The sequence below is a fragment of the Mandrillus leucophaeus genome, unplaced genomic scaffold (genome assembly GCF_000951045.1).
Source record: "Mandrillus leucophaeus isolate KB7577 unplaced genomic scaffold, Mleu.le_1.0 Scaffold269, whole genome shotgun sequence".
Taxonomy (NCBI): domain Eukaryota; kingdom Metazoa; phylum Chordata; class Mammalia; order Primates; family Cercopithecidae; genus Mandrillus; species Mandrillus leucophaeus.
Genome location: NW_012102798.1, coordinates 2,463,474 through 2,479,792, shown reverse-complemented (window position 1 = coordinate 2,479,792; position 16,319 = coordinate 2,463,474). Strand labels below are relative to the sequence as shown.

Below are 16,319 nucleotides of genomic sequence, written 5' to 3'. Positions count from 1 at the left end.
CTGGAGTGCAGTGGCACAATCTCGGCTCACAGCAACCTCCGCCCCCCAGGTTCAAGTGATTCTTCTGCCTTAGTCTCCCAAGTAGCTGGGATTACGGGCACCCGCCACCACGCCTGGCTAATTTTTGTATTTTTAGTAGAGAGGGGGTTTCACCATGTTGGCCAGGCTGGTCTCAAACTCCTGACCTCATGATCTGCCTGCCTCGTGATCCACCTGCCTCGGCCTCCCAAAGTGCTGGGATTACAGGCGTGAGCCACCGCACCTGGCCAGGCTTGACTCTTAAATGGCCCTCTGTTCAGCTACTGTTTCAGGAGATTCCCGGTTACTGAGCCCTCTAGAAGATTAAGTGAGTCCTGTGTTTGTTTTGAATAAAAATAAGTGAAAGATACTGATGAACCACTTAAAAAGACAGCTGAGACTTCATCACGCCTACAAAACAGATTGTACATCTGTCTGAGCCTGCTGATGGTAACTATCTTTGTGTGTATGTCAAAATACACACACACACACACATCCCCCAAAAACAAAAAAGATGAATGGGTCAAAAAATACAGAAAGAGATAGAAACAGAAAGAAAAACAAACATGTCACAGAAAAGAAAAAGAAAGAAAATCATGAATCAGAGCAGAAGTAGAGAAGACACCAGCATACACCACCATAGATCAGCATAACTAAAAGGAATCCACATAAACCAATACAACAATCACAGATAATAGAGTGGAGGTCCAGGAGTAGATTTCGTTTCATGATCTCTCTTTCGGACAATGTTAAAGACAAGGTGTGCTGTGCAAAAAACCAGGCAGTTCTGAGCCATTGCGATGACTGACAAGCAAATCTTTACAGAAAAAGAGCTGGGCTTCCCAGATGACTTCCAGCCTGTACCAGGGTAGCCCCAATTGCCCACCCTTGGCTCCCAGACAGTGCATACATACCTGGCCTTGTGTACTCTCAGCTTCTCCCTCTTAAGCTTCTCATACATCACAGGTACCCTCATTACTGTCCGAAGCTGCTGACAGCTTAGGTGGCAAAGAAACCTCCGCCTGGGACGGTTCTTGTCATTTCTAGTCAGTATCCGCCTCATCAGTGTTGTATTAGAAGGAAAGGGCAATGCTGTATGACAGGTAAATTTCTGAGTTAGGCAGCTTCTATTCCCTCATCTTTTCCTACCAGTAATGTGGCCTGAGCCCCAACCCTTGGGGCTGGCAAGTGCCTGACTTCTGCCCCCTACCCCAACACACCCTGAGACTGCACGGCAAGAGGCTGAAAATATTGGTGCTGCTGCTTCATTTATTGTCAGATATGAGAGGCAAACAGGAGTTGGAAGAAGGGGGAGAATACCTTGGTTTCTGAGTTGAGCCTCAAGGGCATCAATGGAATCATGGGCATTAAGAAATCTGAATGGAAACTGCCGACTGTGGATCACCGACTTCTAGAAAGCAAGGGAGGGAGGGGTCATGAGCAGAGGAGCCGGGAGTATGGGGGGCTTCAGGGGTCCACTCTATTAGCTTTGTGAGAAGGCACAGAAGGACAAAATGAACTTAGACAAGAGATATAGAAAAGGGATAAGAAGAAGAAAGAAAAAAGTCATCATTTTAGGGTGTGAGAAGAGGTAACAAAAGAAGAGAAAGTAACAGAAAGAGCCCTGTTTCTTTTAAGACTCCCTCTGGGCGGGGTGTGGTGGCTCACGCCTGTAATCCCAGCACTTTGGGAGCCTGAGACCGGTGGACTGTCTGGGCTCACGAGTTCGAGACCAGCCTTGCCAACATGGCAAAACTCCATCTCTATAAATAAAAAATAAAGACTCCTTCTGAAATCAGTTACATCACAGAAGTGTCTCTTCCTGGTAAGTCACTGAGCTCAGAAAATTAAAAGGAAAGTTCTTATACTCTATTGTAACTTCTCAAAGGATGTACTGAACCCCCAAACTTATCTCCCTCAACCTATCTGTATTTCCAGACCTACTTACAGCCCACATGGAAACAACTTGGTGGCCATACCTTCCTCTGCCACGTGAAAAAGCCTGGCCTCCAAAGCAGCAGTGGCCTGTCCACATGCACATCTAGTTGCTGGGCCCCATGGCTACCAGCCCCTCACACATACCGCATGCTGGAGTCTCTGCAGAATGAGCTCATGGTGGCGGGCACTGATTCCAACCCGCAGCAGGTTGCACAGGTTCCGAAGCATGGCCATGAAGGGAAGCTTCCCATTTTCTGTGGAATGTGGGGCACAGAGTGAGAAAAACAAATAAGGAGGCCAGGCACAGTGGCATGCACCTATAATCTCAGCTGCCAAGAAGGCTGAGACAGAAGGATCACTTGAGCCCAGGACCCTGGAATTGGAGTCCAGGCTGGGCAACATAGCAAGACTGTCTCAAAAAAAAAAAAGCAAATGAGGGATGATTAAAGAGAGGTCAGAGACCAGAGCAAGAAGTTCAGAGACCAGGCATGTAGAAAGTCCAGGCTAGAGGAAGTGAGGCATTCACATACAATCTCCTCTACTCAAAATGTTTTAAAGGCTTAGAAAGATTAAAAACAGGGTTGGCCTGAAGTTTGGAACAAAATTTATGCAACACTGTTTATGGGATAGCTGTTACAACAAACAACTTATGTTACCACTTTATCCCTTGGCTGTAGTCCTAAGATTGGGTTCAACTGGCAAAATGTATTCTCCAGTCTAGAGCAAAGGTTTCTAAACTTTTTAGATGGCCAAAAGAGAAATTTCATAGTGTAAGTTGATTTATGAAGTATATACTAACATAATGTAGTACATTCATTAGTTAATATTTCAAGGCACAATATCCACTTAAAAGAAGGTTCACCATTTATGAAACCCCATCTCTACAAAAACACAAAAATTAGCCAGGCGTGGTGTCAGGTGCCTTTAATCCCAGCCACTTGGAAGGCTGTGTCAGGAGAATTGCTTGAAACCAAAAGGAGAAGGTTGCAGTGAACTGAGATCATGCCACTGCACCGCAGCCTGGGTGACAAAGCAAGACTCTGTTTCGGAAAAAAAAAAAAAAAAGAAAAAAAGAAATAGAGAAGGTGACTTTTGAGACAGAGAGAAAGACCCCAATTTTCCACTTTGTAGCTGTGACCTCTGGCCTGCTACTTTTCAGAGCATCAGTCTTTCTAGGCATAACAATACCTACTTAATAACATTGTTATGAAGATTAAATGAGTTAATACATGTAAAACACTAATAACAGTGCCTGGCATGTATCAAATGTTTGATAAATGAGACATTAATCATAATCTTAATCATAATGAGAGAAGCTGAGTCGTTAGAGTGTGTGGGCTGTGCAGTCACAACCAGCTGGGAATCTGGGTTGCAATGGTCTGAGAGGATCTGCCTGTCACTGCCACAGTCAATAACCCCAGCTTATCCAGCCCATGTGAGGCTTTTCTTGTGCCTTCTGACCTGGATGCTTTGTTGCTGCTTTGTTTTCTCAAATGCTGCCCTAGCGTGGGTGAGCATGGGACAGGCTTCACCGAAGACTGTATCTTTGTCCAAGAAGAGGATAAGTGTGAGTTTGGACACTTGCCTAACCAGGGGCCTTGTTGATTAACCTGGGATCCTCTGCCACTGCAGAAGAGAACCTAGCTGCCATATGTCAAGTTTGAGTTGCGTGTAGTTTATGAAGCAAGACTGGGGGGCCAAACCAGGAAAGAGTAAAGTTTGTTTTCAGTGTAGTCTTATTTCTTCTTGTAGGATCTTGCTGCTGAGGCACCCAATATTTTCATAAAATCCCTTAGGCTGTTTGTGTATCTTCATCATCATCGTCCTCAGGCCTTTCTTTCCTAGGCAACTTTGACAGCCATAGACCTTTCTTAAACTCTCTTCCTCATCTTCACAACTTGCCTCTTCAGGGACCCAGATTCTCAGAAGTCTGCTTGACTTTGAATGTGATAACATGCTTTGGGCCTGGGTGTTAATGACCAATGATAACTGTACTGTTCCTGCCAAGTTTTATTCATAATTGAGTGAGGACCTTGGATGCCTCAGAAGAGGGAGCACAGCATGAACTCTGATGCAGCAAGGCAAGGGAAAAACATTTTAGAGCCTCTCAATTCAAGCCGTGGTGAAAGTGGCTGCGTCTGTGGGTAGAGCCTCTGCCCTTCCCTCTGCCTCTACCTATCCCTTAAAAAATTCTTACTTCAAGAGGTAGGATATTCTAGTAGTTTAGAGAACAAACTCTGGAGCCAGGGTCAAGAAAAACCCTACATACAGGTTATCAGGAAGAAATGCAAATAGTGAAAAGAGCTAGGGCAATGGAAAGAGGCAAGACCCGGATTTAAATCCCTGCTCCGCAGTAGCTGTGTGAACTTAGACATGCCATTTAGCATATCTAAGCCACAGACCCATCTGTGAAGGGGAGATAATAACAGCTCTCCCACTTACCAGCTCAAATCCTAGCCTGGTCAAATCCTAGCTCTCCTACTTAGCAGCTCTGTGACCTTGGGCAAGTTACTTCATCTTTCTCTGCCCCAGGCTTCTCATCTGTAAAATGGGCTTAATAACTGTACATACAGCCATGCATTACTTAATGACAGGGATATGTTCTGAGAAATGTCTCCTTAAGAAATGTGATTATTGTGTGAACATCATAGTGTGCACTCACAGAAACCCTGATGGTATAGCCTACTGGGAACCTAGGCTATGTGTTATGTTCTATTGCTCGCAGGCTACAAACCTGTACAGTATGTGACTGTACTGAATACTGTAGGGGATTGTAACACAAAGGGTAGTATTTGTGTATCTAACACACAATATCATTTATACACAATATAATTTATATATATAAATAATAAAAATGATAAATGATATAAATGATAAAAAATTGTGTGTCTGTATAAGGCAGTTCCATTATAGTCTTATGTGACCAACAGCATATATGTGGTCTATCCTTGACTGAAATGTCATTATGCAGCATGTGACTGTACTTCTCAGGGTTCTTATGAGGATAATAAATGAGTGTATAGTGGCTAGAATAGTGCCTGGCACATGGAAACTGTTACATAATTGTTTGTTAAGTAAATGTGAAACCGGGGATGTATGTCAGCCAAACTTCCTGCCTGTGAGAGGGCCAGCCAGAAAGTTACCCACTGCCCCCAAGGGAGAGCATGAGCAGTGTCCAGGCCGGAAGCTGTGTGGTCTTTATCCTCTACAGAAGGGATGCGCTACCTCCCCCATTTGACAAGGGTAAAATACAGGCTATGTCTGAGTAGGCTGTGTAGGGGGAAAAAAGGATCAGCTAGACACCATGTACATGGTAGACCGGTTCATCAACTGGGATGGGGCTGTCTTTGAGCAACCTCTGGCTAAGAAAGTGCCCCCCAATTTCTCCTTGGATGTAGTGGGCCTTATTAATCTCTTTGCCTGGTTTTGTTGCTTCCAGGAGGAAGGGACCTAAACTGACAGTGCCTGAACAAGTCAGAATGTATCTAATCTGGCCTGTGTGAAACCCAGCAGCCATCCAAGAAAGTGCAAGTAAGTAGGGCTCTGCGGGTTATGCATGTATTTTTATAATAAAAAGGTTACAGGCATCATAATGACTGTTACTTGGAAAGAGTCATCTGCTGCCTCTTATCAGCTGAGACTGGCTCTGGGAAACAGCCTGTTCCCGTTGGAGGCTCTCGGAATCTCAAGGAGTAAATCTAGTTATTCATCTCAATCTTGCTTTGGCTGTGCTGAATTCCTTTGCCTGGAACCGGGCGGCTCCCCAGTGGGGGCTTTGGCATGTAGGGCTTCTGCAGCAGAGGCTCAGTGTTCCACTGCCCTCATATCCATGACTGACAAGGAAAGGAGTGTGGCCAGGTGGGTGGCTAAAGGGTAGCTATTTTGGTATCAAAATAGTGGTGAGTCCGGTCATTCAGTCAGCCAAAATAGAACATTTGTTACCTCTAGGGCCACCAACTGCCTCCCTGCACTGTACATTTTGCTTTACAGTAGTCCCTCCTTACCCTGGAGGGTTATGTTCCAAGACCCCAGTGGATGCCTGAAACTGCAGATAGTATCAAACTTCACGTATACAGCATTATGTTTTTTCCCTATACATACATACCTATGACAAAGCTTATAAATTAGGGACAGTGAGAGGTTAACAACAGTAATCAAAAATAAAACAGAACAATTATTACACATACTGTCATGAAACTTATATAAATGTTCTCTCAAAATATCTTACTGTACTCACGTATTTTCAGACCTCCATTAACTACAGCTAACTGCAACCACGGAAAGAGAAACCGTGGATAACGGGGTCTACTATATATTCAACTTAGGACTTAGTTAAACATTTGGGGATTGCTATTGTTTTTCTGGGCATCAACCATTTCTTGACAGGATCAGACTTTATATAAAATGAGGGACAGCCTCCTATCTTAGGTTGAACCACATAACATTGGTGCGTTTGTTGGTAAAATGGTCAAATACTGGAATTCTGTGTGATTCCACCTACCATTTCTTGGCTATGCCTCACAATATCCTGTACAGAGTAGGCAGCAGGTTCTTGTCAAGTCTTTTTTTTTTTTTTTTTTTGATGAAGTTGCAGGCAGCAGGGATCTCACAATTCTCTTTGCTTTCACATGTAGTCCATTGTTCTAGTTAATGCTCAGAACAGCCTTATGAGGCAGGTGTTATTCTCTCCCCTTCACAGATGAGTCTGTGGCTTAGAGATGCTAAATGGCATGTCTGAGTTCACACAGTTACCGTGGAGCAGGGATTTGAATTTGGGTCTGGCCTCTTTCCATCGCCCTTGCTCTTTTCACTATTTGCATTTCTTCCTGATAATCTGTAGGTAGGGTTTTTCTTGACTCTGCTAATACTTTTCACCTTCGAATGTTTAAAGGTTATTGAGGGGTTCCTCCAGTTCTGTGATCCTAATGAACACAAGCAGCTTGCCCCAGTTATTTGTCCGTAATGTTTCCCAGCTACTGCAAACAACTTCCTACCATGAAGAAATACTCCTGTGTACCACTCAGACAGTTGAAAGCTCTAATTATTAAGTGAGTTACGACAGTGTTTAATCAGGTGGTTGCACGCCACACATTAATGATTAAACCACTTCCGTTGGTGTTAAATAGTAGTATTTTGCTGGGTGCTGGAAATTGATCCTGCATATGAAATGTATCTTGAGGCTTCAGTGCATTTTGTATTTATATAGCCCTATCTTTATAGAAACTGGATCACGAAACTGTCTCGAGATCACAGTGTAGATTTTGTTGTTCTTGTTGTTATTTATTTATTTTGGAGACAGAGTCTCACTCTATCACACAGGCTGGAGTGCAGTGGCGTTCTCTCGGCTCACTGCAACCTCCACTTCCCAGGTTCAAGTGATTCTCCTGCCTCAGCCTCCCGAGTAGCTGGGACTTATAGGCGTGCGCCACCATGCCCGGCTAATTTTTGTATTTTTAGTAGAGACGGGGTTTCACCATGTTGGCCAGGCTGGTCTTGAACTCCTGACCTCAGGTGATCCGCCTGCCTCGGCCTCTCATAGTGGCTGGGATTACAGGCACGAGCCATCGTGCCTGGCTCATTTTGAAACAGAACAGTTTAGATGTCAACAGAGCCTATAGAGATCATGTAATCAGAATCTCTCTCCCCCATCTTATAGCTGAGAAAACTGAGGCTAAAATGGGAAGTGCCTTGCTTAAGATCAGAGAGCTAGTTCAAAGGCAGAGCCAGGACCCAAAGTGAGATATGTCTGACTCCTGCTTCCTTCATTACATCCTGTCTCCTTCAGCACTATCATCCTTACAGGTACTTAGCTGCCAAATATTTATTGAACACCTGCCATCTGCTAGATTTTGTTAGGTGACCTCTGTAGGGTCACACTACAAGCACATTATATGATTTGGAGCCTCAGTCTCTAGTATTTCCCGCCAGCCACATTGCCAGTCCTCACTGCAGCCTTGCATCTCTTAGTTTTCCAGTACAATTCAGAGAAGGGCATGGTTGGGGTATAGATAGGCAGGCTCCTCAGTGAATACTTGCTGATGTGAAAAAAAATTTTAAAAATGACTCCACCCTTGAGGATCAGTTGAACGAACTCACTAGAACTGTGGTTCTAAAACTGGTTCTCAAGCATGCATCAGGGTTGCCTGGGAGAATGTTAAAACACAGATTGCAAGGCCCCATGCTTGGAGTATTTCATTCAGTAGAAGTGGGATGGGGATGGAGAATTTGCATTTCTAACAAGTTCCCAGGTGCTACTGGTGCTGCTGGTCCAGGGACCATACATTGAGAACCACTGTTCTAGTCTATAAAATGGGTGTAATACTTAACCTCATTCCTCTTTAAGGTTGCCTGAGCCATCTCAAAGTTTTCAGTGAGAATGGTTTGGGAGATAGTACCTCAGTTTTCTCCATCATTTTGAATGTGCAGAAATAGCTTCCAGATTGTATCTGACATTATGCCTTTTCACAGTATTCTAGAATAAATTTTGAGGAAATATTAGGTCATTTAGTCCAGCCTTCTGCATCTAAACTGGGATCTACCTAACTCATCCCAAATACATGCTTGGCTCTTTACAAATTTGTGCGTTTATTCCTTGAGTGGTTATAATGAGAAGCTTCTCTGTGTGTGCTCCTGTGAACTAATCATCTCCTTATTCTAATTCCTTCCCTTGGATGCTCAATCGCGATTGCTGCCAGTAAATCTATCTGTTCAAGGATGTGTGGACATAGTGCCTAGCATAGTGCTTGGTGCATAGCAGACATTCAGTGCACGTTAGCTGCCTTTCCTTCCCCTTCTCAAACTGGTAATATCTCCTGATTTCTCATGAGCCATCCTAGCACTCCCCTGATCCAAAACAGGGCATGGACCAGGTGATAACTAAAAAGGTAAAGATCCCCAGATGACATCCTCCCCTATATTTCTAAAAATAGTGACTCTCAGTCCTCGTTGCACATTAGAATTACCTGGGTAGCTTTGAAAAACTACTAATGCCTAGGCCCCATATCAGACCAACTAAGCCAGAGCTTCTGGGAGTAAGACCTGGGCATCAGTATTTTTAGAACTCTCCAGATGATTCTAGTATGCATCCAATGTTGAAAACCACGGTTAAAAATAAAGTCACTTTTCCCTCTACTCTGCCTTCTTGCCTTTATTTATTTATTTATTTATTTATTTAGACATAGTCTCAGAGTCTGGCTCTGTTGCCCAGGCAGGAATGCAATGGCATGATCTTGGCTCACTGCAACCTCCTCCTCCCAGGTTCAAGTGATTCTCCTGCCTCAGCCTGCTGAGTAGCTGGGATTACAGGTGCCTGCCCCCACACCTGGCTAATTTTTTGTATTTTTAGTAGAGACGGGTGTCTTCTTGACTTTTAACCAGAGTTTCTCTAACTCTAGATTCGGTGGTCCTGAAATTTTAGCGTGCTTCAGATCCACCTGAATCATGCAGGCTTTCCCACTCTCAGAGTTTCTGATTCAGTAGGGCTGGTGTGGGGCCCAAGAATCTGGATTTTTTTTTTTTTTTTTTTGGTAGAGACGAGGTCTTGCTTTGTTACCTAGGCTGGTTTCAAACTCCTGGCCTCAAGTTATCTTCCCACTTTGACCTTTCAAAACGCTGGGATTACAGGTGTGGGCCACCATGTTTGGCCAGAGTTTAGACTTCTAGGTTTCCAGGTGGTGTGGATGTTGCTGGTTCAGGGATTACACTTTGTAAACCACTGTTGGAAGGGGCACAATTCTCTTCATCCGGTGCCCCTTAAAAGACAATTTTGATGACTGATTTTTTTAGACCTCAATCTCCATGACAATTTTCAAGCACTATGAGGGTGTGCACACCCACACAGCTGTGTTGGGTAGTGCTGTATCAAAGTTACCAAGTATCCATTTGCAAAGACAGATGAAAGACAAATGGTGTGCATTAGAGGAACTAAGCAAATGTTCTCCTGGGTAATAGGAGGAAGCCAGTAGCTGAAGAAAGAGTTAAATAATTAGGTTGTTTATCCTGATTCAGTCTCTGTAGAGCTTGGGCGTCTTTGCCTCCATCTCCCCCTGCCACGGTCAGAACTGTCTTCTAATATTTAAAGAGAGTTGTTGTTAAAGCACAATGGCAAATTAGATATCACCCGCAGCAAGAAATCAGAACAAAACAAATCAAAGCCACCTTTAATCCAGGGCAGCAGACCAGGAAAAAAAATCTTTGGGGTTGTTTTTGAATATCGCAGTTAGCTTTAAGTAACGATGCCCAGTGCTTGCAAGTTTAATTATTCTCCACAAAGATGGGGGTGGGGAACAACTCGACAGAGATGATGAGGTTGGGAGGAAATTGGTTAGTGATTCTATTTGCTTAGAATGACTGGCAAGGTGGCTCCTGCATTTGCCATCCATCACCTCTTCTCTAGAGGATCAAAGGCAAGAACAGAGGCAATAAATGGGCCCAGTAGCCCTGAAACACCAATTACATTACAATGTACAGAGAAGTACCTCTGGAAGGTTGGGGTGTGTGTGTGTGTGTGTGTGTGTGTGTGTGTGTGTGTGTATCTCAAGGAGTGACTGGCCCAACAATATCAACTTTAATAGCAATTCAGTATTTCTCACCCATGTTTCTCTTGTATAGTCCAAGGTAAGGATGAGCAGGCATAAATCCTGGCCCAGACAGGGGTACTCAGAAAGCACGGTTGGCAGGTCAGTCCTGATACCCTTTCTCTTCCTGGTGCCACATCCTAGTACTTTAAGACCATCTTCTCATCTCTCCTTCCTCTGAATGACCACCAGCTCACCTTCTTGAGGGCTCGGTCGAACTTGACCATGTATTTCTCAGAGCCTTAGCTTTTACTCTGTGTGTACTTGTGCATGCACCCATGTGTGCATGTGTGTGTAGAGGGAGGTGAGGCAGTATAACTTAATGTAAACTATGCAAATTTAGACTCCTTGGGTTTGAATCCCAACTGTACCTCCTATTTGCTGCATTACTTTGATCAAATCACTTCACTACTCTAAGCCTCAGTTTTTGCCTGTAAACAAAGGATAATGAAGCAGCCTGACATAGAGGGCTCTTGTGAGGGTTAAAAGAGATAATGCGTGTAAAGCACTTAGCTTGGCACATTTTTTTTTTTATTATACTTTAAGTTCTAGGGTACATGTGCACAATGTGCAGGTTTGTTACATATGTATACATGTGCCATGTTGGTGTGCTGCACCCATTAACTCATCATTTACATTAGTTATATCTCCTAATGCTATCCCTCCTCCCCCCCGCCCCCGACAATTGGACCCGATGTGTGATGTTCCCCTTCCTGTGTCCAAGTGATCTCATTGTTCAGTTCTGACCTATGAGTGAGAACATGCGCTGTTTGGTTTTCTGTTCTTGCGATAGTTTGCTGAGAATGATGGTTTCTAGCTGCATCCATGTCCCTGCAAAGGACATGAACTCATCCTTTTTTATGGCTGCATAGTATTCCATGGTGTATATGTGCCACATTTTCTTAATCCAGTCTGTCACTGATGGACATTTGGGTTCATTCTAAGTCTTTGCTATTGCAAATTGTGCCACAATAAACATACGTGTGCATGTGTCTTTATAGCAGCATGATTTATAATCCTTTGGGTATATTCCCAGTAATGGGATGGCTGGGTCAAATGGTATTTCTAGTTCTAGATCCCTGAGGAATCGCCACACTGTTTTCCACAATGGTTGAACTAGTTTATAGTCTCACCAACAGTGTAAAAGTGTTCCTATTTCTCCACATCCTCTCCAGCACCTGTTGTTTCCTGATTTTTTAATGACTGCCATTCTAACTGGTGTGAGATGGTATCTCATTGTGATTTTAAAACCATTCAGGACATAGGCATGGGCAAGGAATTCATGTCTAAAACACCAAAAGCAATGGCAATAAAAGCCAAAATTGACAAATGGAATCAATCTAATTAAACTAAAGTGCTTCTGCACAGCAAAAGAAACTACCATCAGAGTGAACAGGCAACCTACAGAATGGGAGAAAATTTTTGCAATCTACTCATCTGACAAAGGGCTAATATCCAGAACCTATAAAGAACTCAATCAAATTTACAAGAAAAAAACAAACAACCCCGTCAAAAAGTGGGCAAAGGATATGAACAGACCTTTCTCAAAAGAAGACATTCATACAGCCAACAGACACATGAAAAAACGCTCATCATCACTCGCCATCGAGAAATGCAAAGCTTGGCACATTTTAAGTACTTAATATGTGGCAATTGTTGTCTATCATTATTACTCCTTTTTAAAACTTTTATTTATTTATTTATTTTGAGACGGAGTCTCGCCTTGTCTCCAGGATGGAGTGCAGTGGCACAATCTCAGCTCACTGCAACCTCTGCCCCCCGGGTTCAAGCGATTCTCCTGCCTCAGCCTCCCTAGTAACTGGGACTACAGGCGTGTGCCACCACACCCAGATAACGTTTTGTGTTTTTAGTAGACACAGGGTTTCACCATGTTGGCCAGGAATGGTCTCGATCTCTTGACCTGGTGATCCACTCGCCTCGGCTTTCCAAAGTTCTGGGATTACAGGCGTGAGCCCCTGCACCCGGCCACGATTATTACCACTTTTATAGAGGAAGAGAGAAACTTCTGGGTCAGGTAGAGAAGCCCAGAGTGGTGGCAATATAAACTAAATGTCTGAGGCACTGCAAAACTATTTTGGGCCCCAGTGGTAGCCTTCTCCTTGGGTGATTGCCACTGATAATGTGGCAGAATTAAGCCTACTATTTTACAGGATATGAGAGGTTAGATACTGTTGGGAGGAGAGGTTTAGAGAATAAAATTTCCAAACACAGAAAGCAATATACTTATGAGGGACCTAATGTAAAAAGAAGCAGAGCTGACAGAGTATATCAGCAGGCAGTGAGGTGTTGGGCCTTGGACCTTAGGGCGTTGGGCCTTTCCTCTTCCTTCCCCATCCACACACCAGCAGTGTCTGAAATACTTGTGATTTTCTGCAAATGTTCTGCTTTCTTTCCTCTAGCCTTTGGGCACATTGATCTTCTTGCACTGCCGGTCTTTTGCTTATGCTATTTCCTTCTTCTAGAACACAGTTTTACCCACCGTTCATCTGGTTAACGCTTATTAAACTAGTACAGTAGCTATGAGCCACATAGGGCTATTGAGCACGTGAAGTGTGGCTAGTCTGAAGTGAGATACATAGTAAGTATAAAATACAGACCAGATTTTGAAGACTTAGTACAGTAAAAAAGAATGCAGAATATCTCATTGGTAATTTTGTGTATTGATGACATGTTGAACGGTATTTTGGATACAGTGGGTTCAATAAAATACACTGAAATAATTTCACTTGGTTTTTATTGACATCTTTGAAGGTAATAAATGCAAATGGCAAACCACAATTACTTTTGCACCAACCTAATACAAATGTGGCTTGTATTATATTTCTACTGGACCACACTGCAGTAGACCGTCAGCTCCATGAGGGCAGAAACCTTTTCTGTCTTGCCAATCATGGTATCCTTGCTATCTGACGTAGTGCTAGCTAAATATTTCTAAATAATCGAATAAAGGAATTGATATTGTATCCGGGTTTGTATTGAACCCTGAAACTTTGGCTAAAAGTTTCATGGAATCAGTTTGGATTTATTTTTCCATTCCTCTGGGTGACTGGGTATTTAATTCATATTACTATATTTCATGTCTTTAGTTTCACTAATGACAGGAAGTTGTGGCTGTGGCTACGTGATGTAATGTTGTTCCATTTACAAATATATTATCTGTAAATCTTTCTCATGTCTTTTCAGAGAAGAGATGTGAAGAAGAATAAATAATTCCCAAGCTAAGGGAAATTTAAAGCAAGAAAAGCAGGGAGGCCAACAGAAGTCAGGCCTTGATGGTTAAAAGGACCTATATTAGTCTTTTATTGTGGCATAAAAATTAATACAAATGTAAAGGTTTAAAATAGCATAAACGCATTAATTCACAGTTTCTGTGCGTGAAAAGTCTGGGCACAGCATGCTTTGATTTTCTGCTCATGGTCTCACTGAACTGAAATCAAAGTGTCTGGCCAGGGCTGCATTTCTCATCTGGGTTCAAGGCCTCTTCTCATTTCATTCGACTTGTTGGCAGAATTTGGTTTTCTTCTAGCTGTTGGTGGGCGACCTCTCAGCTCCTAGAAGCTGCCCACAGTATCTCGCCATGTGGTCCCCAAAGGCAGTTCACAAGATAAATGTTTGCTTTCTTCCAAGTCAGCTGGATCCTGTCTCTCTGACTTCTTCTCTCACCAGCCAGATAAAACTCTGCTTTTAAAGTGCTTATGCAACTGTTTAGTCCCGTCTAGATAATCATACCATCTTAAGGTCCTGATTTGGGACCTTAATTACATCTGCAAATACCTTCATAGCAGTATCTAGATTGGTGTTGGATTGAATAACTGGGAGAAGGTGTGTATACACCAGCGGCTGAGAATATTGGCAGGCCATCTTAGAATTCTGCCTATCACGGAAACTCAGACAAGGGCCTCCATCATTTCAGTGAGAAATAAATTATGAAAAGAAACTCTGAGTCTACAGAAGGAGCCAATTCTTTTGGAGCTAGAGAAAGCCTATTGAGGAAGTAGCCACAGGAACTGTGAAGGGGCATTTGAATTAAGGCAATGCCAGCACTGAAAGGCATGTTAAATATAATATAAAATAACTCCCCCAGTTTTCCTTTTTTTTTTGAGATGGAGTCTTGCTCTGTCGCCCAGGCAGGAGTGCAGTGGCGTGATCTTGGCTCACTGCAAGCTCCACTTCCTGGGTTCATGCCATTCTCCTGCCTTAGCCTCCTGTGTAGCTGGGACTACAGGCGCCTGCCACCATGCCTGGCTAATTTTTTGTATTTTTAGTAAAGACGGGATTTCACCGTGTTAGCCAGGACAGTCTCGATCTCCTGACCCCGTGATCCTCCCAGCCTGTCCTCCCAAAGTGCTGGGATTACAGGCGTGAGCCACCGTGCGCAGCCAGTAACTCCCACATTTTTCAGATGAGGAAATGGAGGCCTAGAGAGTGGAAGCCTTCTGGTAGTGGTCATTGGCAGTCATCTCACGTTATTATTTTTTTTCTTTCTAGAATCTATTGACTGTTGGAAGGGCTGGCAAATGGAGCATTTGATATCTGATGACCTTAAAATCTCTCATCAAACTAACTTTCTCATCTTTTCCATGACTACCTGCATTCTAAAATAACTTAAAGCCTAAAAACACTTTTATTCTTCAAGTTTTAGAAAAATAAAACTACTTTGTATATAACATTGGATTCATCCTCTCATTCATATCTAACATTGAATACACTGGGTTTTTCTCCTTTGAGACAGGGTCTCACTATGTTGCCCAAGCTGGTTTTGAACTCCTGGGCTCAAGCAATCCTCCTGCCTTGGCCTCCTAAACTGCTGGGATTACAAGTGTAAGCCACCATGCCCAGCAATGCTGGTTGTTAAATCATGAATTGTGCTGAATCTTCCATTTTTCAGATGTATATTTTTATTTAAACCAATTGTTTAAGAGGTGAGTAACTTGGACAAAGGCATGGCTCTATTTCTCCTTCAGGATGAAGTAGTGATGGAATTATTTGAGAACAGTCTTTTAAAGACAGGGACTCAGAGGTTCTGGGTCATTGAAGGTAAGTAATCTTAACAGCTTAGGATGGAAATAACCTTTGAGCTTCAAAGTTCTCTGATTAGAACATTAAAAAGGATCTGATGAGGAACACAGAAGGAAATGTAATATCCTGGGGTCTTGAAGGAACATTACCTGAGTGACATTCTTAGGCCCGAACGTAAAAAACACACACAGTTTGTTCCTTCAGTGTTGACAGTACATTATCAATGTGATGAGATGAGCAAGTATTATTTTTGCAGAGGTAGAAGAAATAAAAATGAAATATCTGGGGTGTGATTATCAATGATCATATTTGACTCTGTCAACGACTGAATTTAAAGGTATGGCTGCCTCCTATGTTTCTTACCTTTGCAGGGGCCTGATTCAGATCCCTATCAAATCAGCTTGGGTTATTTATTGAAAACCCTTTCATTGTTCATGTTTCCAAAGATTCAAACACTGGGGATAATTTTTCTACTACAAAACAATCAATAATCTGACTGCAGCTGACTTTCCCACTCATGACAGCAGTCAATTTTCAACTCTTCTGGGGATGTTTATCTAGTTGCCTGATGCTTCAGGCCACTTGATGACTTCCATTTGCTACTGGCCTTTAGGGTCTTTATCTTCCTCATTACCACCTCCATCACAGGGCCACAGGAGAATGGAAGAAACTGGCAGAAAATCAGTTTGCTTTCTGGTTGTTAGAAGCTTTGTGGAAAGGTCCAGTGGGAGCTGGGGTAGAAAAAAA

At 43.0% G+C, this 16,319-nt stretch overlaps 2 protein-coding genes across 2 annotated transcripts in view; both read right to left on the bottom strand.

The window, feature by feature from the left end:
• Positions 1–16,319, bottom strand: part of TRPC5 (transient receptor potential cation channel, subfamily C, member 5) — a 325,159-nt gene that overhangs the window by 245,250 nt on the left and 63,590 nt on the right. The window lies entirely within an intron of this gene.
• Positions 704–16,319, bottom strand: part of LOC105542831 — a 67,459-nt gene continuing 51,843 nt past the window's right edge. Inside the window, exons 4-6 of the mRNA XM_011984533.1 lie at positions 2,101–2,210; positions 1,339–1,429; positions 704–1,110 (exon numbers count right to left, since the gene is read on the bottom strand). Of these exons, the coding sequence (XP_011839923.1) occupies positions 704–1,110; positions 1,339–1,429; positions 2,101–2,210 (608 nt within the window). The remainder of the gene's footprint in view (positions 1,111–1,338; positions 1,430–2,100; positions 2,211–16,319) is intronic.